The sequence below is a fragment of the Lethenteron reissneri genome, chromosome 33 (assembly GCF_015708825.2).
Source record: "Lethenteron reissneri isolate LAM-NWPU_2019-01 chromosome 33, ASM1570882v1, whole genome shotgun sequence".
NCBI lineage: Eukaryota > Metazoa > Chordata > Hyperoartia > Petromyzontiformes > Petromyzontidae > Lethenteron > Lethenteron reissneri.
This window is the reverse complement of record NC_083811.1, coordinates 7,208,283-7,232,784: the sequence shown is the minus strand read 5'-3', so window position 1 is coordinate 7,232,784 and position 24,502 is coordinate 7,208,283. Positions and strand designations below refer to the sequence as shown.

Genomic DNA, 24,502 nt, shown 5'->3' with positions numbered 1-24,502 from the left:
TGCCTCTAGTGGCTACAGGGGTGATGTGAACCCATTACAGTACGAATGAAGAACATTGATTCTTATGCACGTGATTCAATGTACCTTAAAGCTTAAGAAACAATATTAACTGCTGAATTGATATAAAGTTCCACCACAAATTGCCTCAATACCATCATTTAGAAAAAAAACTAAATACTGGAAAATTAGGCCCTTACAGTTTGAAAGCTTTGAAGATCCAAAAGTCCTCCAAATAAAATAAAAGAATAAACTATGTTTAGTTTACCAGGTAAGGCCCACTGAGCTATTTAGCTCTTTTTCAGAAGCAATCTGGCCACAAATGATAGCCCAACGAAGTGGCTTATCATGTGTACATTTATAGCAGCGATATACTCCAAACGCATTTTTTCTGAACATGGAGGGGAAAACCGGAGGACACGGAGAAAAATCCACGCGAACACGGGAAGAACATGCAAATTCCAAATATAAAGCAGGTCTCAGGGTCGGGATCCAAACCCACGACCTCCTGCATACCAGACGAGGTAGTTAACATCTTGCCACTGTGGAGCCCTGAGATGGGAGACCAAATACGCAAATATTTACCTACTAGGAGTGTCCCGATTCCACAGTGCAGTGTGAGACAAGGTGTCGTTGTAAGCGATCTGCGTGCAGCCTTCATGGAGGCTACTGTGAATAAATAAGATTGCCACTTGGCAGCGGTGGCACCGTATGGACACAAACAGCAGCTTGTGGGCCCTGCGTTCGTTTCTGCATTAAGTTTCATGAACCCTCACCTTCTGTTCTATGACTGCATGTGCCAAACGTTAGATTCCCTTGAAACTGAAAATTCATCCTTGCGTGTGTCCATGAGAGAAAACCCACAACTACATCGCAAACTCACTGAATCTGATGGTCTAACAATATCAGCTTCCATTCAAGGCAGTGCAGTACATGTATCATTGCTGTAATCCTGTTTAGGGGCTCTTGTTGTAACCAGTTTCATTTGTCTCTTCTAATTGTGGATTTAGTGTGCACGCCTTTAGCCGGAACAATGCGTGGTTACTGTAGCTTCTGGGAGGGTGTGGTTCCCCCCCCCCCCTCTTGTGAAAGATCTACTGTATTTATCAATTGGCTATCGCCTGATTCTAAATGAAATACTCACTTGCTTAACAGAACATAAGCAAGAGGAATATACCAAAATATATCTAGACAACCGTTCAGTGATACGGACTGCTGCAATAAACTGAAAAAGCACGTCCTCTCAATTGTTTGCTCTTGATTTAAGATTGACAAAGCATGGCAGATACATCAAAAACACTTATTTTTAAACACAGTCCATGTGATTCAAATTGCAATGAGCAAGACACCATGAAGTTGATGTCATCTCTTGATACAAACAGAGGTTTATATCCTCAACCAAATTTGAATGAGACCGTTTATAAGTTTATTTTATGTCCGTACAGTATGCTGAACTTATTTCGCACGGTACGTAGCCAACCGCACTTATCGGAGGCACTCTAAGAGTGCTTTATGCAGCCGGGAGTTTCTAGAAAAAAGCCATAAATACTAAACCGCTGTATGACCACTTAACGACTTCACCATAAGACAAAGTGCCCTACTAAAGTCAAACTTTAGACCACCCTCACGTAAACAAGTACCGGGAGGGTGTTGTTTACATTATTGTTCCTTAGCGCGTCTTAAAAAATTCCTCATTCCAAAATGGGGATCAAATCTGTCTCCGCAAACTCACCCTATGTTATTCTGTCCGTGTGGTAAAAAAACAACATTTGTAAAGTGGGAATCAGTCTAATAAGCAAACAAAACACGTACAGGGACTCCTCGAATAACGAACGACCTAGGTTCCCGAGGTCTGTCCGTAAGTCGATTTGTTCGTAAGTCAAACTTTACTCCTGTCGATTCCAAACATGTTGTACGGCATGTACACTAAACACGGGGAATGGCCTTAAAAGTTGTGCAATATCCTGTAGATGTAGATACCACTGCTTCGTCATGTTCTGCAGATGTAGATGCCACGACCGACATCTATTGCCCGGTGGTTGAATTTACGAATCTCGGTACAAACAGGCAGCTGGACATACAGAGAGGTTTGTTCATATCTCTGAAAGTTCCTAAGGGGCCATCCGTTTAGTACGTACGCATGGAGGGAAGGGGGTAACCCAAATGCATAAGCTTGCGTATGGGGGGTCTACTGACAATGTCCACATAGGAAACGGGGGGTGGGGGGGGTGAAGCCTCGATAATAATTTGTCCACATTGGCCTTCAAATGAGTTAGATAGTCCGGCGGTGGACTATCTGTTTGCCTAAACACGTAAATATTATTAATCCTTGATCGTTTCTGGATTAAACATCGGCCGTTCTATAGGATTCGGTGGGAGGGGGGGGGGCGTCAAGCGTGCGTACGCAGGTGGGGGGGTAAAAAGTACGCGTGCGTACAGGGGGGGGGGAGGGGTGAAGTTGACAGATTTTTGCGTACGTACGAAATGGATGGCCCCTAAGTCGAATGTTTGTAAGTAGAGGAGTCCCTGTACATCACCAGCAGCCACGGTAAATCCCCTGCTGGATGAGGGTCTCCCCATGCCACGGAGATCATGGGGGGGGGGGGGGGGGGTATTTAACCATACTTTGCCACACTGATCAGTACGGGTTTGCCAAGGCAGGAACCCTAGAAAACAAAACTAAGGTACAGCAATTGATTTTGCGCGTCGCCCCACAGCCCTATGACAAATATCACAAGCTGGTTACCATCCAGACTCAACCCTGCGAAGCTTCCATTATCTGATGACATCGGGTATATAATGGGTAATTTGGTCTGTTATATTCCCGAAAACCTGTAAAATTTGCATGATGCTATAGCAGAGACGACAGCAGACTTCAATACAAAACATTAACTTCCCAAAAGTAGTCTGAATCTCAATTTCTTTAGGCAGGAAACAGCGTATCCTCAACAAACAGTTTGGCTCCACACTGGGCGATTCAGCTTTACAAGGTGATTCTCATTTTAAATCCTCAAGGGACAACTCTAACAATGATCATGGGTCTTATTTAACACTCGAAGAGAATATTCCACGAAATACAAATTTTATCGCTATCTGCCTCGTTTGTGCGTCCCAGGTTATATGGCAGGAGTTCGAATCTTTCTTCGTGAAAACAAAGGTTTAACATTTATTGAAAAACGCTCCATTACAGTGCTCTCATGATGTCACTGGATTGATATAAAAATTTATGGATGAAAGTGCCACAAAAATAAGTATTGATTAACTTCATCACGCGGGTAATTATTCGGCTTTATTGTGCACGCAATTATTCCTGTTTTCCTATAGTCATGATCATGTGCATTCAATTATTTCCAACTCGTGCAAATGCATGCGAATAACGTTTAGTCGAATGAGAAAAAACAAACAAGACGGTCAACACATTAGATTGCCCGGTACTTAGGAAAACGCACACAGACGACATCCAGTGCAAAGGACAGTACACGCGAGACCGTATGAGAAAGAACATTCAGTACTGATAGAAACAAGAAGATGCAGGATGGAATATATTGCACGCAATTATGACAGGATATGGGTACGTTAATTGTTACATTCAAGAGGCTTTAAAGCCTTTTTTCTGTCATACAACGTTTAACAAGAGCCTGGATACATACGCCGCATAAGAAATAATTGCTACTTACACACATACATTTATAAGCCCTTAATAGATAGGTGAAAGCAAGCGTTTCTCTCGGAAGACGTCAGTTTCAACAAATACTCAAAGCAAAACAAAATAACTATCCAAAATGGGTTACATTTTTTTTCTCAACAGGAAAACAACTGATGCTTAACAAATATGCCAATTTTAAAATATAACATAGTAACCGTGAATACATTTTGCCCAGTCGTGTATGTTGTTCATACACGTACACAATATACACACACACCACCATACATATTAAACACCAACACACGTACACCAAGTCGCCATTCACCAATAAGTCGTGGCACCACAACCACTACATTTGTGCCAGGCTAAGTGCACTCTGAGGCCAAGTGACGTGTCAAAATTTCACTGGTAGGTCAGCAGCACAGACGTATTTCAGATGAACTGCCTGGGATGAATGGCAGATGCACCAACCTTCCCTACTGTCTCCTTGCTGTGTTTTAGCCACCCGGCACTCTGCTCATAGTTGTGAGCGTCACTCCTCTGCCTTCTGCTGTTGTTTGGAAAGATGCTACCTCCCACTACCCAGTGGCATTCTTCATGAGCCTCCTCCACAAAGGCAGAACTGAACACCACTCAATCCTGTCTTCAGCAAGTCCATTCAATTTCAAGGCCTCCTCAACCACATCCACCCATCTGCTCTACAGTCCACACACAACACTGCGTCCGTCCAGCCACCTCCACTCAGCCAAACAGGAGAGTATTGGGGCATGCCGTGGCTACGGATGAGAGCTGCGTGACCCAGCCGACAAAACCTCGTTTACCAGGAGGTTCTCAATGATGGGCTTACATCCAAATCACACAATCCATTTTGGTTAAACTAATAATGGATCGTAAGCAGACCCGCCTAAATGTTTCAGGCCAGCATAGGTGTTACCCCGTTAAGGAGCCCACATTTCGCAAGGATAAAGAACAGAGTGTATGATTGTGACAAGACCACGAGCTATGTGTGTGAAGCAACAGGCCAGGCATCTTACACACTCGTGTTACGCACCTGAAGCCAAGGTAACAACATTCAAATGATTTGGTGTCATATCTGCTGCCAAGACAGAGCTGGCCATAAACACACCAGGTATGAGAACTCTGCCACCCTATTGACAACCACGCCACTCGCACAGAGCTGAGGTAGTAGAATTTCCCAAGCCATTTAGTATCCAAGCAATACTTTATGTTCCTGGGACTGATGCTTTGCTTTTCTCAGAGCTGTCAGTAGCCCCCCCCCCCCATCTCTACATGACAAGCTCCCGTTTCAACAGCGAACTGCTCAGTGGGCATCACTTCCCAAAGAACATCAGCACAACACAATATCATGGAATAGCACGTAACCATCCCTTGACCGTACACAACCTTTGGTCTGCCCCAGGACAGATGATGATGTTTATTATTACCACGGGCAGCAACGTGGAGTCATGGAAAGGCCAAATCGGTGACCTACGGGAGACCCCGGGGGGTGGCAGAGCCACCACCAGTGAACCGCTGGCGACGTTCGTCTTGGCCGGATATCAAACGACGTGGTGAAGTAAACCCACCGATATCTAAGCATGTGTGTGGCCCTGATAACGTGACACCACGGCACAACGGTGACACACTGCAAGTGACATTGGCGTAGAGCCACTGTGGTTGTTGTATTCAAATCGCGATTCAACAATGAGCGGTGGCGCCAGCAGCTGCACCTTGAACCTCTCCAACGAGGCCCAGTTCCATTCCGGGGCCACGGCTTGAATGTCCGTCGCTGAACCGATTCTCCACGGTCATCAATACCCCACCACACCACCACTACCACCACCACTGACCGGCGTGAAGTATGGTCAAACACACACGATCACCCACCGAATCTCGCCGTGACACAAACACGGCCCCCGAGGCGAGGCCTTCATCCGGAGGTTGATGCCAAAAAGTAGCTGCGGACAGCGGCGATTGTAACGAGTCAGACACAGGCTTATCAAATAGTCGCCGAGGCCTTGCCACACACACACACACGATATACACCGTGGACACACACACACATACACGACTCGAGATACACCGTGGACACACACACACATCCACCATCTCGTCTGACGATAACAACAAGTCTCGCACTAGGAGGAGGAGGAGGGGGACGAGGGCGGCCGCGTAGGGAGATGGAGATGGGGACGGGGGTGGTCCCAGGTGAGGGCTACCTGCGTGTAGAGTTTGTAAGCAAGGTGTGGAGATGGCGAGAGAGGGGGGCACGGTGAGTCTCTCTCTCTCTGTCTGTCTGTCGCAGTCTTTCACCGCCGCCGCCACCACGACAGCTCCCAGTCCACTCAATCCAACGGGGGGTGGGGGGGGGGCTGCCTTTAGATTCCACACCGCGCTTCCGTCGATAGCCGACAACCAACCCGCCCCGCCCCCCCCGACAACAACTTGCCCGCTTCCCATTGGCCGAGAGCGCGTCACGCGCTCGAAAATGCCGAGCGCCCGTTGGCTACCGAACGTTCGACGCGCGCGCAAGCGGACTACGAAATCGAAGTCGGGGGCGGTTATTTATTTATTTATTTCGAGTCGCGCGCGCGCGGCGGCGGCGATTTAATTATTTATCTGCGGGGAGGGGGCGTGGTTTAGCTTGCCGTGGTGACGTCACCGTTGTAATTTATACACCGTATAGGCAGCTCTGCCGCTCACCACCAACCGTCGCCGCCTCGTACGCCGTGCTACGCGGGGCTGCCTGTGCGGACTACGGATTCAAATCGTCTGATCGCGCGTGCGTGGCGCGGCGCTAATTGGGGGGCCCTTCAAGGCTGTGGGGCCGGACACGGGAGTCGCTCCACTGCTGGACTAGAATGGGCCGTCTCTCACGAGCCCTGCCGTGTAAATGAGTGCCGTGGCTTTAAACGTCGTACGTTGTCGCGATTTGAAAGGTGGTCACCCCACCCACCACCCACCATTCTCACTGCACGTGTCGTTTGTTTGTTTCCAATTTTCATTTTGCCGCGTGCTGCCAACATGGCACGAAGTCTTTCTCGCAGCGAATCTCGTCGATGTCTGTCGTTGTCGTCGTCGTAAAGACATTCTCCGCACGGACTGCGATGCCACCCAGAACAATTTCGAAAAGTGTTTTGGTTTGGCCATGTTTGTTTGTTGTAGTAAGGAGTTGGAATGATGGCTTTAATCTAAGTTGTCTTGTGGTTGTTGTTTGACTTGCATCCCACTGGGATTTTTGCACAGAGTGTTGGTGTACGGTGATTTATTTCTGGAAGACTTTGCAGTTTTTTCCTGGATTTTTCTGTTTGCGCAGAGTCACTTTAAGATGTTTTCTTCTTCATGTTTTTGTTTGTTGCGGTTGCACCCGATTCAAGAGCCGAATGGCTCACGGGGCTATACCCAATACTGTAAATGAAAACTGAAACGCACCAGTCCATGGAACGCCGAGTCAACGTTTGGCCCAACGTTCCGTGTTTACCGGGGAGTGCGTGTGGCGCTACGTGCCGTCGCGTTTGTTGTGGTTGTGTTTACACGGACGAGACGAGGACGCAGAGTACGGTAACCTGGGGGGTTGTTGACCGCCGACTCGTGTTAGGAGTTTGAAGGAGTGCGCGACCCCGCCGCGGCAACGTGGAATTTCCACCGCAGTGGGCGGCTGAGGGACTTATTTTATTCGGTGTGTGAGTTTGGCATGTGAACGTGGAATTGCCACCACTTAGCTCAGGGCCGTCAACATTTTTGTTTCTCTGTCCCAACGATTTCCACAATGACAAAATCGTTGGCCAATTTGAGTAAGGTCACGCCAGGTCACGCCGTGGGAATGTGGAATTTACAACATTGGCCAGGTGCCACCAGAAGTAATGTCAACAAGCCACTCGTCTCAGTGACTCACTACGCGTCCGTTAGATACGTTGACACAATATTTACGAGTTTTATAAGGGGCATTAAACCTACCGTTTTGTCCGCTTGCACGCAAGGCCCTCACGCCAATTCGTGGAGTGCGTTTGAATGCCGCTTGCACGGGTGTCTGTGGAGAGATGGAGCTGATGCGGCACAGAAGGATGTGGAGCCGAGTTGACCTACCGATGACCTGTGCCAGCGGTGTCAGGATCGGCCTCTGGAGGAAGTTCGTGAAGGACGCTACTGGGGAATTGGAGGCAGCTATCCAACAACAACGGAGGGCAGAGGAATGATGCTCACGATAACTTGCAGAGCGCCGGGTGACTAAAACGCAGAAATTTGGTACGGGGGAGCACAGGTGGTGAATCTACCGGTCATCTCGGTCAACCCATGGCACCTGGGTCTGTTTCGTGACCTCCTGCCAGTGGGCCTTCACCACTTCACGTGACCTCAAAGTGCACCTAGCATGGCACAAGCGCCATGCTGACTGTCACCGCCAGTTATTGGCGAACGGCGATTTTTGTTATCTTTGTGGGGCAACTGGGCAGTCAGTGCCTTCGTCTCGATGTGCAGTGTGGAAGAACAAGAGCCATTGACTGAAGAAAACACTTGCTACATTTATCATTAACGTTTCTGTTTACTAGCAGACAAATGTAAAGGAATGTTTTGGGTACTAGTACCTTCTTTGGAGAAGAGATATAGTGTGCTACTATACATAATCTGAATGGTAGTTTTCTCAAATAATGCAGTGCGCTCATAATACCTATTCTGAAAGACTCGCCACATTCACAGTGTGCTTTGAATATAAAAAAAATACAAAAGGCTGATGTGTTTGGCAAAGGCCCTTATTCACAGTAGAGACTTCTTGACATATGGGTGGCAATCACACTATGGTGCCCTGAGAAAACTGTTTGACATATAGTTGACTTGAGTAGTTTTTAAATTACATGAACAGTTTTTCATTCGTATTCATTGGAAACAAAACCCTTAAAAAGTCAACACGTTTTTAGTAAAAGCTGATTTTAACTAGAGGTGAATTATAGAATGTTGCTGAGTTTTTATTATGTGTGCACCATTAATCTGTCGCAAGGGTTGGCAACCTGCATCTCCAATCTTAATTTTCAGTTTAGTTAAAGATTTAATTCATAATTAAGTAATATATTTTACATTTTCTTTATTTGTTGACTTTTTTCATTGCTGTATTTATTGTATTTATAATTTTTATGTGACCTGTTGCTTAGCTCACAGGGCAATTCTAAATAAACTGTTCCAGAGCCGCATGCGGCTCTCTGAGGAGCTGATTCATGATGTTATTCACATGCATTGTGGCTCTTGAAATATTGATTATTTTTTACTGAATTCTAAAAATTGACTCTTGTTATTTTGGTTTCCGACCCCTGATTTATACAGTCCCTTCATCATGGGTTTGTTGAGGACTTCTTATTTTAATGGTGGGTTCTATTCTAAATAGGTCATTATTCACTGCTCCTTGCCATAGGTATATGGAACTTCCACAACTGACTCTGGACTAAATATGAGCTTATCAACTCCCCACAATCATTTAAGCCATGAGGAAAACACTTTTACTTTTTAATATTTCCAGCTAAGGTTTAAAGCATGTATGCATTAACTTTGTTCGTTCGTGTGTAATGTGCAGGCAGGATAACTGCTTTAGTTGATCCAAATTGAACCAAACTGTTCATAACGTTGTGTTTCTATTTGGGATTTAGCATGTTGAAATCCACTTGTTCAAAATGTTGCCCAAATTTTGTAGACACAAACCAGAGCAAAAAAATACTAAAGTAAATCCCCATTCAACGTGTACTTACACTACGTGTTTTAGCTTTAACGCGGTTTTCTTTTAAACAACGTGTTTTGCTTGACACACAGCACGTGCCTGCTTTAACACGAGTCTAGCACGTGAGGGACTACTTTCCTGAGCGGCGTGGGTGTTGGCAAGCGTTGTTTTGTGATGCTGGGAGCTGGTACTGACTACTGATGCGAGCTGTGACACACGGTGTGCCCTCTTCATCAATCTTTGTTCCGTGCAGCTTTGTGTGCGTAGCGTCATCTCACTCCCTTATCTTTTTCACTTCCCATGCCTCTCTCTCTCGCACACTTTTTATATAAATGAATGACTGTCCCGCATAGAATATTTATATAAATACAACAAGCATGGAAAACGTTTCCTGTCAAATTATAAACAAAATTACGGGCTGGAACGGCACCCCCACATTCACTATTAATCTTTATGGGAAAACTAATCCCGCTTAACGCGAATTCGCTCGACGCGGCAATTTTCAGGAACGCAACCTCCGCGTTAAGCGAGGACTTGCTGTATCTGCAAATATGTAAAAGTATGTTGCCTTGAAAGCTGCCTCGGGGCTTCAGTGCTACTAATTAAACTATTCTGAAGAGGTAGGAGTGTTAGCATTACATAATCTATGCACATGCTTGATTTTTTACGTAACGTGTTTCTGTATTTATATTTTCTCCGTAGCCATGGCGACCAGGTTTAACCGAGCTCTACCTAGGCCAGCTATTTTCCGCTTTCTGTGGGAGCTGGAAGGAGGAGAGCCTACTGACGGCGAGGTGCAGAGCGTGCGCACCATCGGAAGGTACGCTGCACCGAGCCGAAACTGGAAGCCATAGTCTGCTTCAGAATGTTTCACCAATAGGAATTGCACTGTTTTTTTAATAATAATTTGCAGTCCTTTCCGATTCCACGACTGAATCAAGGTCTCCCCACGTCATGTGTGTCACGAAGGGTTGTTTGACGATACGTCATTACCACACCGGTAAGTGCGGGTGTTTTTTAACGTGGTGCGGGGCACAGGAGCATTTTAGATATCACTCATGACTGATGACAGCCATGCCTGGGAATCAAACTCAGGACAGTTAGGTAATGGCGCAGTGAGTTAACCGCTCCACCCAAAGTTATTATTGCATCGTGGAATGCCAGTTGTATGCGGTCTAAAGTCGGTGGTCTTCCGTCAATGGTACATGATGTTATGTAAGTGGTGCAAGGTGTCATGGCAGTGGTTCTTGTTCAGCGGTGCATAATGCAACTTCGGTGGCAAATGATGTTCACACTGTGTTGTCCCATAACCGTAGGATGGTCCTGTACGATGCTGTTCATTCGCGGGCGAGAGTCACGATGGTGAATGGGACCGAGTGTCACAAGCTGTGGGTGGACACGTCACTCATCGAGCCCTTCACCACCCGCATGGGAGGGCTCTACCTGTTCCTCGGGGAGATCGAGAGGCTCACAGGTGACCAAGCAAGCCCTGTCCGTTGATGACTCGCAGTAAACGCCTTCAAAATGTACCGTTGCTTAAATCCAGTACGACATTCACGTGACAGCTTGTCATCGACTAGACACGGACACGTGGAGTTCACAGTGCACAAAACTAAATCGGAATATATTTGAGCATGGCACAGGCAGCACCACAATTGAAGCAGAAGGGCTCTGACCCCCCCCCCCCCCCTCAACTGGGCAGACTGGGAGAGCAAACAATAGACGTTAAATATCTCGCCAACTAAAAATCCCTAAGAAAAAGAAAAATAAGTTTTACCCTTTCCGGCAATAGAACAGGAGGTATTAAGGTGTTCAAACACCAAATAGATACATTTTGCAAGGAATCAAGTCTGCATTAACCACACGTACTTGTAAACAAACATGCAAACATGCTCTGATAATTAATATATGCGTTGTCTTTGAAAATGATTGGACTACACCAGAGACAGCCTTCTTTGATACTGGCAATAAAGGTCCCATGATAATAATCCCTATTTAAAATGGACGTATGAGCCAATTCATTTTATCAATGAAACTTGTGCATTATTAACGCGTACTCTTTCCTGGTAAAGTAAATCTCATATTAACGAATACTTTTTTCTGTTAAATAATGTATCGTACGTTGAATAAAAAAAACAGTGACAGTGGAGAGCAGAGGGGAAAACCCACCAAATCTTAGGTAGAGAATAAAACCTCGAGTCAAATGTTAAACCAAGGAGCCTCATGTCCTGTCCCTTCGGCAGAGCCGTCCCTATGGTACGGCAAATCGGGGGGACTGCCCCAGGCCCTGCACTTTGGGGGGGCCCTGCGCTTTGACATCACGGTGTCAGATGTAATACTTCTGGGTTTAGTTTAAAGGCGTGGTGGGGGGGAGGGGCACACAGTGAGATTTGCCCCGGCCCCCCGCACCCCCCCCGATAGACGGCCCTGCCAATCGGCTGCAGCACCTACACGAAGGATATTTTCTTATCTTCTTGGTTCTTTCGGTAAAGTGACGTAGAAGGGAAATAATGAAATAATAAAAATAAAACATAAATAATTCTCACGACGTTTCGGCCACAACGCAAGCAGCCGTCCTCGGGTGAAGAACAGCGTCTTTCCGACAGACCTGTTCTTCACCTGAGGACGGCTGCTTGCGTTGTGGCCGAAACATCGTGAGAATTATTTTATGTTTTATTTTTATTATTTTATTACTTCCCTTCTACGTGACTTTACCGAAAGAACCAAGAAGATGAATCCCTGCAGTCACGAAAGCTTTAAATCGAGATATTTTCTTACTTAACATCTGCAGTGTTGCCTGCTCCTCCATGCCCACACAAAGCCAGTTAGCCCACCCACTTATAAAACAGTGGTGCCACTCATGGCATTTATGGGGCTAATTAATTCGCTTATAAATGTCATGGTATCTGAAATGTGGTTGATGTCTAGGAGTACGATAATACACGTGTAAAGACTGCTATTGTGTGCCCTTTGCTATCGTGCTTTTGTTTTTTTTGCAGATGAGGAGTGCCCTCTGTTGAAGGCACGTGTGGTGCAGTGTGTGGATGGCGTGGACCTCCCTGCCCTGGAGCAAGCCTTGAAGGACCAGCGCAGATATCTGGCCACCAGAGAAGGCTCGGAGATGAGCTAGTTAAAAAAGCTCTAATAACTTAGATTCTGCCAGATACAACTTTCGATTTTTAACCCATCAACTTGAACATGTATATCCCGTTTGTCATTGCACTTCCTGGATGACGGTCTCCCGACAGCGTTGCGGGTCATCGTGTTTATTTGACCCTACTTCACCTTGTTGGTCAGTGCGAGATTGTTAAGCAACGGAGCACAGATGTGGAAGAATCGTCACAGTTCCAAGGATGTTTCTGCACTGCCCTCTGTTGACCAGAATGGAGCACAGCTCCGCAGCCACCTATATGACATGAAGCATGGATATTTATCGTCACAACTCCTATGACCTGTGTTATCACGAGTGCGCAGAATGCATACGTTGCAAGCTCTATTAAATTTTTCTGTCTTGCATCTTCTACCGAACTGTTGAAGAGTCTCGAACGTGCAGCGGTAGTCCGTTTCAGGCCAGTGGACCGCAAGGCCGCGAGGTCCAAATCTCGCTCTGCGAGTGCACGGAATGACCAGGTTGGCGTGAGCTGCCAAATGCTTCGTGCTGATGGACAGACTGGAGTGGACATAGATGGGATGGCATTGGCGCAGCCGAAGACATTTGCAATAGTCAAACACGACTGGTGATGAATGCGTATGGACTAATGTCTCAGCTGCATCAAGAGTCAATGAACGGTGTGTTGTACATAGCTGCCGTAGTTGGTAATTGCACCTGCCCGCCACGTATGTGTGTAGAGAATTCCAGTTCAGGGTCAACTCCCAGGCACTTGACATCAGCAGACAGTGCCCCCCCCCCCCCCGGGGTCATGATCCGACACTGAATGATTTGCTGCCTGGTACCAAGCCAAATGAACTGGGTCTTAGCGATTTCAGCGTTTAACTTCATCTGAAATATGTTGACATCGACTGGTCAATGTAGGAGCTGAGGCGCGATCACGATGCAACACATGAAGCAGCTTTATTCGTGAAAGTAATCGCACCATCGATTAGCACAGTTGGCTACGTACGGTGAAGAATAAGTTCTACATCTATACAAAGCTGGGTGTCATCAGCATATCTGTGTATGCCAAAACTTTGTTGCTCAGCGATGGTTGTCATGTCAGCCGGGTAAAGTAGAAAGAGCTCTCGACCCAGAACACTTCCTTGTGGCACTCCGGAATGGACTGCTGACTTGGTTGATTCCTGACCAGGGAAGGCGACGTCTGCATCCTCTGCCGGATTAAAGAGTCAATCCACGACTGTACAAATCCACCAACTCCAAACGCAGTGTGAAGACGGTCGATGAGGATGTTGTGCTCGACCGTGTCAAAAGCAGCAGACATCCTAGCGTGCTGGGTGATCGCCCATCCAAGTTTTAGCCTGGCTTAAATGCCTGCTTCGCTTATGAGATGTTATGAGACAGGTCACATTACAGGTGATTTTGTCATAGGAAAGTACATTAATATTCTCTAAACATATAGTGAAGCTCAAATCTAAATGGTTTTGTGTTCATTTGCATTTTGACTTTTAGAACGTTTGTAAATATAGTTTGACCTATTTGCAAACTACAACAAATATATAAAGATGACCAAACTTTTTTTTTACATAAAATATTCCATTCCATCTTGCTGCAACCAATATAATGTATGTTCTGGATTCCTATTGTATAAAATGCATTATTTTAGGATACAACTATAATGTGAAAAGAAAAGTCAAAACATTCAAATATATGCTCCACTTGATTCATAGGGAAAATGTTTTAATGCATTCCATAACTAAAACAATGCAATCCAAACATTACGTTTCATAAATGTTTATACGATGTTCTAATATCTTAACGTGATGCTAATACTGCTTTGCGTATTACATTGTACACCGTATGAGCTTGAACAATTCTTGCTCTGACAGCGAAACCCTGTGTATATAAGTGCTTACTTAAAAGACGGTAACATTCCACAAGTTTCCAGTTGAGAGTTTTAGACATGGCACACTGAGTCATATGTGTTACTGGTAGGAACCATCTGGTTCCACCAGCCCACAGGGGATTATTGTGTCCGTCCGTCGTGCATTAAAAATGGGAGGGGTGGGGCTGGGTGGAGAGGGGGTGGTCACCCCGTGGTGCCCTTATAAAACTCAACGTTTAACCGACTCACGCCGGCTTGTGCCCACCCTCACAGTCGGGCATATTTTCGGAATACACCACGCCGCCGTTGACCCTGGCCATTGACCGAGCAACCCAACGTTCCTACCAGCTCCCTCCGCAGGAGGAATGTGTTAGCTGAGTCACTCAGGACACGGCTTATGAATTCACCGAGAACATGTGATGATACAACCTGAAAATAGAATTATACTGCTCATTCATTAGTTTAAAGGAACTTCCTTCAAAAATTGTTACCGAAAGAATTTGAACTTAAGGCCAAACTGTGTATATGGGATCATTTCATGGATTTAAATATATATGCAATGCACTATTGTTATTTTGTAATTCTATAATGAAGCCGGGATGGGTGAATACCTATTTGTATATAAATGAAAGTTATTGTGTGAACACCAAAGTACTGTATGTAAGGACGTCGTATTTCAAAATGTCATTAGTCATGGTTAAAATATATTTTAAAATACAATATTTTAGGCAAATGCTCCTTTACAGTTATATGTCAAAACTCATAAAGTGTAAATAATTACTTAGTAGCAGTTGATATCACTTAATGTAATACGGTCTTAACTTAAAGATGTAGAAAGAATACAAATAAATACATTCCATATAACATTAGCTCATCATTGTAGACATAGTGCATTAGTTGTGTACATATTTTCATGTCATAACTATTCTGCGTTAGCTGACGGTTTCCAATCTTTTATATTTTGCGGGAATTTTTCTTGTTAGGAAAACTTTAAAAGCTTTAAAATGTTTCGTTACATTGATTGGATATTTCACGATCAATGGCCTAACCGTGAGTGTGCAGGTCGTGCGTCTTGCGCTGGGGGTCCACAGGCCGGAAAATCCCAGGATATTGTGGCCGATGAATAAATGGGATTTGATTGCCCCCCCCCCCCCCCATTCCATTGTTTGTACCAAGGCCCATTCCAGCCAGGCGACGCCACCACTGCTCATGAGCACACTTTTTGGGATTGGAACAAAGTGAATGTCCGAGGATAATGATGAAAGGACGCCGCTATCTGCAATCGAGATCCTCTTTTGAACACTCAAAAGGGGAATGGATTGTGTTAGAGTGGTTCATACAGGGTGGATGCACATGAAGTCAGATTAATGCTAAAGGAAACATCAGAAAGGATTACATAATTCAAAGTGCGACCATTCATCCAAAATAATAGGTTGTTAAACGGTAATTGAAATAACTGTCTTCAGTATTTAGCCAAATATACCAAGTGAACCATCCTAAAACAATTAAGACTCGAGGCTTTCTTGGATAAATAGGTGACTTAATATGATCATGACAGAGTTACTGTATTATGTAGACGGCCGACTCGTACAGCAGTTTCCTAATTAAAACATTTTAATAAACCTTAAGAAATAGTTTGCCAAATGCCAAATCTCTATTACCCTGGTATATAAATTGATTACATGTTCCGGTTACGTGCTCATGTAATGGGAATATATTATAACGTGCTTCTTAGGGTTTCGTGGTTGTTCTGTATCACTCTCCAATGTATTTTGAGGTTGTACCACGTGTGGTGCAGCCTTGAGTCTGACGTGTTGCTGCACGTGCTGGGAGCTTGTTCGTGACCTGACTGGATGGAAGTTCCAAGAATCATCTTCCAGCATGTGCAGCGAAACGTCAGTCACCGTGCCGAATAGCGCTCGGTACAACCTGAAAACGCATGGGTGAACTTGGCAGCGTGATCCTATTACCGTATCCAGATAAGCTCGTCAGAGGGGGGGGGAGGAGAGGGGCTCGTTTTTATCTGGGAAGGGAGAGCGGCCGCGCACTCGCTCGTTCGCTCTCATGGAATCGTCCCATCATCCACGGGGCCCTCTTCTAGGTGGTGAGCGAGCTTGGACCCTGGCTGATGCAGGCCGTGAGATACTGCTGCAGCTGCTGCAGCTGCAGGGTCCACGTGGCGCAGGGACCTGTGCAGGGCCACGCGGGAACCGGCGCGCGCCCCGCTCAGCGAAGCCCGTGGCGGCATCCCTCCGTCCCGGCCTCGCGGTGCCGTGTGCACCTCGCTGACCATCGAGTGCATCCAAAGACGGCGGCCCATCTCCTTGAGCATTCGTCCCTTGTCGTTCATGAACTGTTGCTCGGCCACCGAGCGCTTGCTGCGCGAACCCGAGCCACCGCGAAGGGGAGCGGGTTGGGTGGAACGCGTGGGGCAACGAGGGAGGTGGGAGAAGAGGGGTTGGATGGGTGGGGGGGGGTCGAGAGATTTAATTCGGGTTAATGCTTCACGACGGATAATGCACGTGCTACTCCACTGCTGGATGAATGGCCTCCCCAACGCTCCGAGGGCCGTAGGGGTTATTATATCGTCCAGGAGGCGACGAACATAGACGTGGAAGCGTGGGTTGTGCTGAACTGTCCTCTGCTGCCCACCCCAGCACCTAATATTAGCAGGGTTGGCGACGTACGGTGCGAAAGAAGTTCAACATGCATACGTAAGCTCTACAGCCGTGTGTATGTACAGCCCCGTGCGTGGCGTTCGCTTATACAAGCAACTAATTCAGGCTCAACCCCTGCTTAGCTTGCAAGATCTGACGAGATCGGGAGCGTTCCGTGTGACTTGTGATGGGCCAAGGAACTACACCGTAATGATCACGAACCGCCTCTTTCTCGTAAACAAAAGTGCATTGCAAACAATCACGTTGAGAATTTGTATTCGGTCACATTTCGCAACGTATAACCTAGACCTCTTGCTCGTTATACAATGGTTGATTGAGTGCCGGAACCGTGGCGCACGACAAACTGCGCTAATAACGCCGGACATCTGAATTCGATTCTGAGCCACAGCAGCTAACATCGGTGGGCGCGTGGTATCCGCAGCAGCGATGGGCAGCCACATTTACTGACCTCAGCACGCATTGGCCAGCGCGGTCAAGTTGGGGTCAAACAACCAACAACCCCTTGAAGTGAACAGCGTTGGGAGTTTCTACACCCAGTAATGGGCTGTGACATGGGTGTAAATCATCACTATTATTATTTCGACATTATGTTGGGTTTACCGCACACACACACACGCGCGCACTGATAATAATATGTGGGGAATTCAAAATGCACAGCCTGCACATGAATTAAATCCTTTTTCTGTCCTCATAGCAACACGTACAACTCATACGCATTGAGTGGATCGATTTTAGCACCATGGTCAGTTACCACGCAGCCCAGTGCATGTAGTCAAAGCAGCTCACGGCCACTCTAAAGACATCCCGATGTAATATTTTTCACCCGTGACATTGTATTTAGCGATGGAGCGGTGGCGCGGTGGTTAGCGCAATGGACGACCAACCCGGTACAAGCCGAGTTCGATTCCCGGCCACAACTAACATATCCGTGGCAAGTGCCACCGCAGTTTTGGGCTGCACTCCCCCCCTCCCTCACTGCCATCGCTCCCATTTACCAACCGGCATTGCCCAGCGTGGTGAAGTATGGTCAGACAACCGCCATGACCGACACGACGTTCCGTAACTGGTTATTGTATGACAGCTGCACGTGCCATAATGGATCCACCATCCGGACCAAATTGCTACGCGGCATTGCTCTAGGACCAGCAGTTCCCAAGTATTCGGGAACCCACGGACCCCACTGTCAGCTGTCAAGCCTCAAGTCCAACTCGCCGAGCACTGTGCAGCGAGACAATACATTTTACAAAATTCAAACGGCGGTGCCTCTAAATCGTCGCATCTGGATCACAACTCAAAGGCCAATTCCCGTGGCCTTGCGGACCTCCCTTGAGTGGACCAGGGCCTGCAGGTGGCGGTGACGATGACGATGGTGATGATGATGTGTAAACACCCCGCCCCCCCCCCCCCCCCAAGTGTTGGCCGTCAAACCCCAATGATTTTAAATGCGTGGCGGCCCTCGAACTCATGATGTCTTATCGGTGAAAGTGGTCTCTCTCTCTCTGAAAATGAGTGCAGAAACCACCGGGTTACCTGATGGCGCCATCTCCTGGGCCGGATACGGGATGCGCCAAGGGAGCAGCCTCGGAGCAGGAGAGAAAGACGGCGAGGCCAACGAGAAGGGACCCGCACAACAGCATCGCTCTGCAGTTCAGCTGCGCGCGCGCGCGTGTGCGCGTGTGGGTTGGAGAGTGGGGGTGTGGGGTGGGGAGCAGGTAGACATACTTACATAATCTTTATATGCAGTTAACAGCAACAACAACAAAAAACGTCAATGCACTTGTTAACAACACAGGCTTTCAAGGAAATATATAAAATAGCCGACGTTTCGGGAAATCGATATTCTTCAAAGCACATCAAGGGTCATTTCCCGAAACGCCACTTATATGTTTTCCAATTACCTTTATTCATGGCACATCGCAGGCCATTCCTCCAAAACGTGCGCAATTACGCGCCTTTCTTTTTTAAGGCAGATAATCAATTTACATCCAGTGCCCGCATTGTCCGTGCAGTCTTTACACACATCACGTGCCGGGCCGGATTAAGGCATGGGGGCTTCAGGGGCCTCCGTCAGCTGGAGGACCTCCAGAGATAAAGTGAAACGTTATTTGTGAATGCTGAATTTTATTTGTTGTTAGCCTTGTACAAATACATTTCTTTAACTTTGTTTTCCTTTTGAAAATATTACTGGGGGCCTCACAGTACCTGTTAGCCCAGGGGCCTGCACGATCTGAATACGGCCCTGATCACATGCAGTGCTTAATTTCAGCCCAAACAGTCCACAACGCTGTTCCACGAATTATTTAAGACACCCAGTCACATCCATATCGCCTTATCGTGTCCTCTATCTGTAAAGTCACGTAGGTATAGAATACAATTTATTTATTTTTAAATATTTTCTACTTACGTGACTTTACCGAAAGAACCAAATAGTATGGATTCCTGCAGTCACGAAAGCTTCAAATTAAGATTGTCCTCTATCTGTTCTTAAGATTATAGCATATCGAGTACAATAATATCGCGTTTTAATGGATAGGCATATCTTGAACTCTAGTGGCAGTGCCTTACACCGATACTCCCTACTCCGAGCTAGCCTAGAGCAGCTTTCCGGAATACTGTATATCGAGTGAGAAGTTAAGCCTCTGCATATCATTCAGTATTCACAATTCAATACACTTGCGTGCATATCTAAATTGTACTTGTATATTATTTTCAAACACATTCGCACTGTGAAATACAGAATATAAATCTAGTGTGGACAAGGGATTTAAATTAAGTTGCATTAAACCAAAATTATTTATAAAATTGGAGCTGTAATCAGCGGGTGAGCGGTGGTGCAGTGGTTAGCACACTGTACTCTGAATAATACTGTGAGGGTTTCAATTTAAAGCTTTCGTGACTGCAGGGATTCATATTATTGGTTCTTTCGGTAAAGTCACGTAGAAGGGAAATAATAAAATAATAAAAATAAAACAATAACATTCTCACGACGTTCATCAGGTGTGAAAACCACAGTAGGAAAAACCGCCACTTTTTCCAAATGTTCTTGCTGTGGTTTTCACACCTGATGATGATTGCTTGTGTTGCAATCGAAACGTGAGAATTTTATTGTTTTATTTTTATTCTTTTATTATTTCCCTTCTACGTGACTTTACCGAAAGAACCAAGAATATGCGGAACTTGTTTCGCACCGTACGTAGCCAACCGTGAGATGCGGGAAATAGAATATCTTGATTTGAAGCTTTCGTGACTGCAGGAATCCATGCTCTTTGGTTCTTTCGGTAAAGTTACGTAGGTAGAAAAATAAAACAAAATAAAAATAATATATCACGACGTTTCGATCGCAACACAAGCGGTCGTCCTTAGGCGAAAAAAACAATCTACCTACGTGACTTTACCGAAAAAACTAAAGACTATAACTAGCCATGAAAAGTGAACTGATGTTGATGGACTATTATAACACTTTAAAACAAATATTAAATTATGGGCAATTGCAATATTACGCCCCCCAAAATATTATCTCCTCATTGGTAAACTGAACATAGATTTTGAGTATGGGCAGTATGGACCTAATTACGATTTTACCACCACGACATCTCATTTCATTGAAATACTTTACTTAATTCTACGTATGCTTGTTGTAGATATGAATATATCAAATTAAACGAATTCCTTTGCCTACGACTTTAAAAATATAAATATAAAACATTTTTGCGTCTGACAAAACAAATGTGCGACATACATTTACAAAGCATCACATCGAATAATTCGTATTCGTCGACATACGATAATAGATAAAATTACGCATATTCTTGGTTCTTTCGGTAAAGTCACGTAGAAGGGAAATGATACAATTAAATAAATATAAAACAATAAAATTATCACGACGTTTCGACTGCAACATAAGAAATCATCATCAGGTGTGAAATCCACAGCAAGACATTTTGAAAATGAAAAAATATATATTCTTGCTGTGGATTTCACACCTGATGATGATTGCTTGTGTTGCAGTCGAAACGTCGTGATAATTTTTATTGTTTTATATTTGTATTTTTTTATTATTTTCCTTCTACGTGACTTTACCGAAAGAACCAAGAATATGAATCCCTGCAGTCACGAAAGCTTTTAATAAAATACGCATATTTAATACGGTTTTGTATGTTATTTTGTATGTTTAAAATAATATCACATAAAGCACGTGACGTATATAGGCAACGCTTATTTGCATACTAATATAGTGGTGTAACGCGTGCATGAAGGATACATTACCTTTAGTATTACAACGGAGAAGAGGTGCCCTTTTAAAAATGTTAAAATTTGTGGTAGAAAGTAATTTGAAAATCACTTGAGACCGCTATTGGCTTCTTTGCATCAATTGGCGACTGCCGTGTGAGTGCTCAGTAACACGTAGACGCACAAACACCCCTCCCCGATCGAGTAAAGAGCTCGCAAAAGCATACGGCACTAGTACAAGACTCTGCGGCAAATTGCTTTTCAGCCAAAAAAAAAAAACACAGTTCGACACCGAGACGAAGATCGGAGTGAAGTCGGTTGGAAGCCCTGAGCCTCCACTTATATAGCGATCACGCACCTATCGGCCCCCCCCCATTCACCCCCCCTCACCCCTCTCGTGTCACCTCGCAGGGCCAGGAACAAGCGACCCGCAGCGCATTAAATCACCGCTGTGTTTTTTGTCGGAAGACGAATGAATCACTGCTATAGGCGAAGAGGTAATGGAATTTTGAGAGAGTGTTGTTTTGTTTCAGCGTTGTTTTTTTTCTTCTTCAATATTTTATTTAGCCAATTAATTAATGTCCCAGCGTGGTCCCCGATGGCTAAATTTCACCAACGTTCCCTAATCTACGCGTGGTGTAGGCGATGGTCTATGCTTTTTTTTTCTCGTATTATAACAATGCCCCTAATCCTCCCTATGCCATGTCGGTCGTGGTAATTGTTCGACCGTACTTCACCATGCCGGTCCATGCACGTTTGTGACGAGGGTTGGTTGGTCGGCCCAGCGCCAGTTCTAATGGTCACTCAGCGATGTGTAAGCCATGGCCAGGAATCAAACCCAGGTGGCCGGGTTCCTACAGTCGCGCAGTACGCTTGATCGCCGTGCCACACCGCTGTACCCCTGTCAGAGCTTATCGTCGTGTGGCGATTACGGTGATAGTTTAATGTGGCGAATATTATCGGTTCATTCTCGATGAAACATGTGATCAGGGGTGATTCTTTGTCAATCCACGGCTGAGTGAGAGCCTAAATGTGTTCGAGCACCATAGATCAGTTTGCGCGTGTGGCCACAAAACCAGCGTGTCCAATATGCTCTTCATTGATGTCGTGTATTTTAAAACCGTGTCCGATAATTATCACAGTTAGTCACATACAGTGCGAAAAAAATGCAACATATTTCGATTTAAAGCTTTCGTGACTGCAGGGATTCATCTTCTTGGTTCTTTCGGTAAAGTCACGTAGAATGGAAATAATAAAATAATAAAAAGAAACATAATAAAAAAAAATTTTTACTATGTTTTTTTATTATGTTGATAAAAATAATTAAATATTATTATTGTATTATGTTTTTTTTATTTCCATTTTACGTGACTTTACCGAAAGAACCAAGAAGATAAATGCAACATACATACATGTGCTTCACACTGAACATCATGACTGCTGTTGCAAGTGAGACATGGCAGACAGAGGGATACGTATGTAAAATAGTCTTACGCTGTAACCGCACTAGATTTGCTGCTCGCCCAGGGACGATGACCGGTGGTTGAGAATAACGAAGCAGTGGCAGCCAAGGGATGGAACGCGCACGAGAGGATGTCCACCGTGGAGATGGAGCGATGAAATCAGCTCGTGCAGGTGCTGCGTGAATTGTTGCATCGCAGCGTCGTCAGGGATGGCGACGAAATGTGAAGGCCTTCATCCAGCGGTGGATTTATCATGGCTGGTTGAGGTTTTTGTCCTTTTTGTTCACGATTTTGTTGTTTCAATGAGTTATCACCTGGTCGAGTGAACATTACCGTGTTGGCTATGTTATCAACATAGTTTGTGCCAAGGCCGTAATTATAATATATTGGGGGACACACATCCCCCCCAATATTCAAATATGCTCAAAATGTCCCCCCCCCCCCCCAATATATCGCTATAAAATAGATTTCTGTTTATATGATTGTGGTTATGGTTGTACTTTATTAATCCCTAATCTCTGCCATTATATACAATGAAACAAGAAAGGGTAAAAAAAATGAAAGCAGAGCAATGTAATACAATACACTTAGATATTATTGTAAAAAATAAATAAAAAGTCCATCCTATGTGTTAGTGATTTTTTTTTATTTTAGGCAGGAAATGGCAGGAAATTAGTTTTCAGATTTAGATTTTTTTTTCTGGGGGGTGGGGGGATCCCAGACCTCCTGGAAGATTTGGTCCCCCCCAATGTTGACTCCATGGCTACGGTCTTGCTTTGTGCTATGTTAAATCACTGGGATTGCAGCTGCCGTATTGAACTTGATTTGTGTTGCTCACTTGAAATACCTCTGCCCCACGGCCGTAAAATATCAGAGGTCGTCTCTTTATTTCTCATCTGGTTAAACAAACTCAGCTCGGGGTTTGAGTTGTACCTCCTTGCTGTGCCTGCATTGGGGCACGTGATCCACCAGGAGGCGCTCCCTGCAGGCAGCAACATCCGAGAGAGCCCGACGTTTGAAATCGATTTTACGGATCGAGTGCAAGCCCTCAAAGTGCCCTCATGCAATACCGAGGCTCCGTGGAGAGCAACTTGGGATAATGCCACAGTCCCGATGGAGCACTTAATCCCGACCACAGGGGTCGAACCTACCTGTTTCGACATGCCCTGCTAACAGTAGCTTTGTGTTGAACTACATCAGAACATTATTTAAACTTTTTATTTTACGAGGTAAGGCCCACCGAGATATATAGCTCTTTATCAGAAGCGACTTGGTCACAAATGATACGTGGAAATTTATAGCAGTCAAATACTCTTAGCGCATGTTTATACATGTGGAGGGAAAATCGGAGGACCCAGAGAAAAACCCACGCGACCACGGGGAGAACATGCAAATTCCAAATATACAGGCGGGCGCCAGGGTCGGGATCGAACCCACGGCCTCCTGTATACCAGGCGAGGTAATTAACATCTCGCCACCGTTGCGTCTATCTGCACGGCAGAGGTGACTATCTCCGACAATTATGAATATCTCAGAGTGCGGCCAGGGTCACCAATCTCGAACCATGAACCACGTAGTAACGCCACTGGCCACTTCGGCATTCGCCGGCAGCATTTCAGACATTCACCAGAAGGCTACTCCTGAACCTGTTCACTGGCTCATTTACCAACCTCGACACGAACGTGTAAACATTGCTGATCAATTCATCGCCATACGAGGAAGAGAAGAATAAGGAGAGAGCGTGGCTTTAAAAACGACCAATTACATCTCATTGTCCAGAAGGTAGGCGG

The 24,502-nt window shown here is 45.4% G+C and overlaps 2 protein-coding genes across 4 annotated transcripts in view; one reads left to right on the top strand and one right to left on the bottom strand.

Annotated features, from left to right (window-relative positions):
* Positions 1–6,003, bottom strand: part of BTBD10 (BTB domain containing 10) — a 47,396-nt gene extending 41,393 nt beyond the window's left edge. Inside the window, exon 1 of the mRNA XM_061564461.1 lies at positions 5,863–6,003. The gene's annotated coding sequence lies outside the window, so the exon portion shown is untranslated. The remainder of the gene's footprint in view (positions 1–5,862) is intronic.
* Positions 6,004–6,364: 361 nt separating this feature from the next.
* Positions 6,365–15,348, top strand: TEN1 (TEN1 subunit of CST complex). Of its 3 annotated transcripts, XM_061564492.1 has the most exons (5): positions 6,451–6,582; positions 7,746–7,888; positions 10,047–10,164; positions 10,661–10,818; positions 12,344–15,348. In XM_061564492.1, the coding sequence occupies exons 3-5, from the start codon at positions 10,049–10,051 to the stop codon at positions 12,472–12,474; spliced, it is 405 nt and encodes a 134-aa protein (XP_061420476.1). In that variant the 5' UTR covers positions 6,451–6,582; positions 7,746–7,888; positions 10,047–10,048; the 3' UTR covers positions 12,475–15,348. The 3 variants fall into 3 exon arrangements, with proteins under 3 accessions (XP_061420475.1, XP_061420473.1, XP_061420476.1); XM_061564491.1 differs by lacking the exon at positions 7,746–7,888 and having other exon boundaries at positions 6,365–6,532; XM_061564489.1 differs by lacking the exon at positions 7,746–7,888 and having other exon boundaries at positions 6,418–6,582.
* Positions 15,349–24,502: the final 9,154 nt, after the last annotated feature.

What these genes read in the sequence shown, in the direction of transcription:
- TEN1 (XM_061564489.1), top strand. Translation starts at nt 6,537, where the DNA reads ATGAGTGCCGTGGCTTTAAACGTCGTACGTTGTCGCGATTTGAAAG. An exon ending in ACGTTGTCGCGATTTGAAAG is followed by an intron (nt 6,583 to 10,046) that starts GTGGTCACCCCA and finishes TTTTCTCCGTAG; the next exon opens with CCATGGCGACCAGGTTTAAC. An exon ending in GGAGATCGAGAGGCTCACAG is followed by an intron (nt 10,819 to 12,343) that starts GTGACCAAGCAA and finishes TTTTTTTTGCAG; the next exon opens with ATGAGGAGTGCCCTCTGTTG.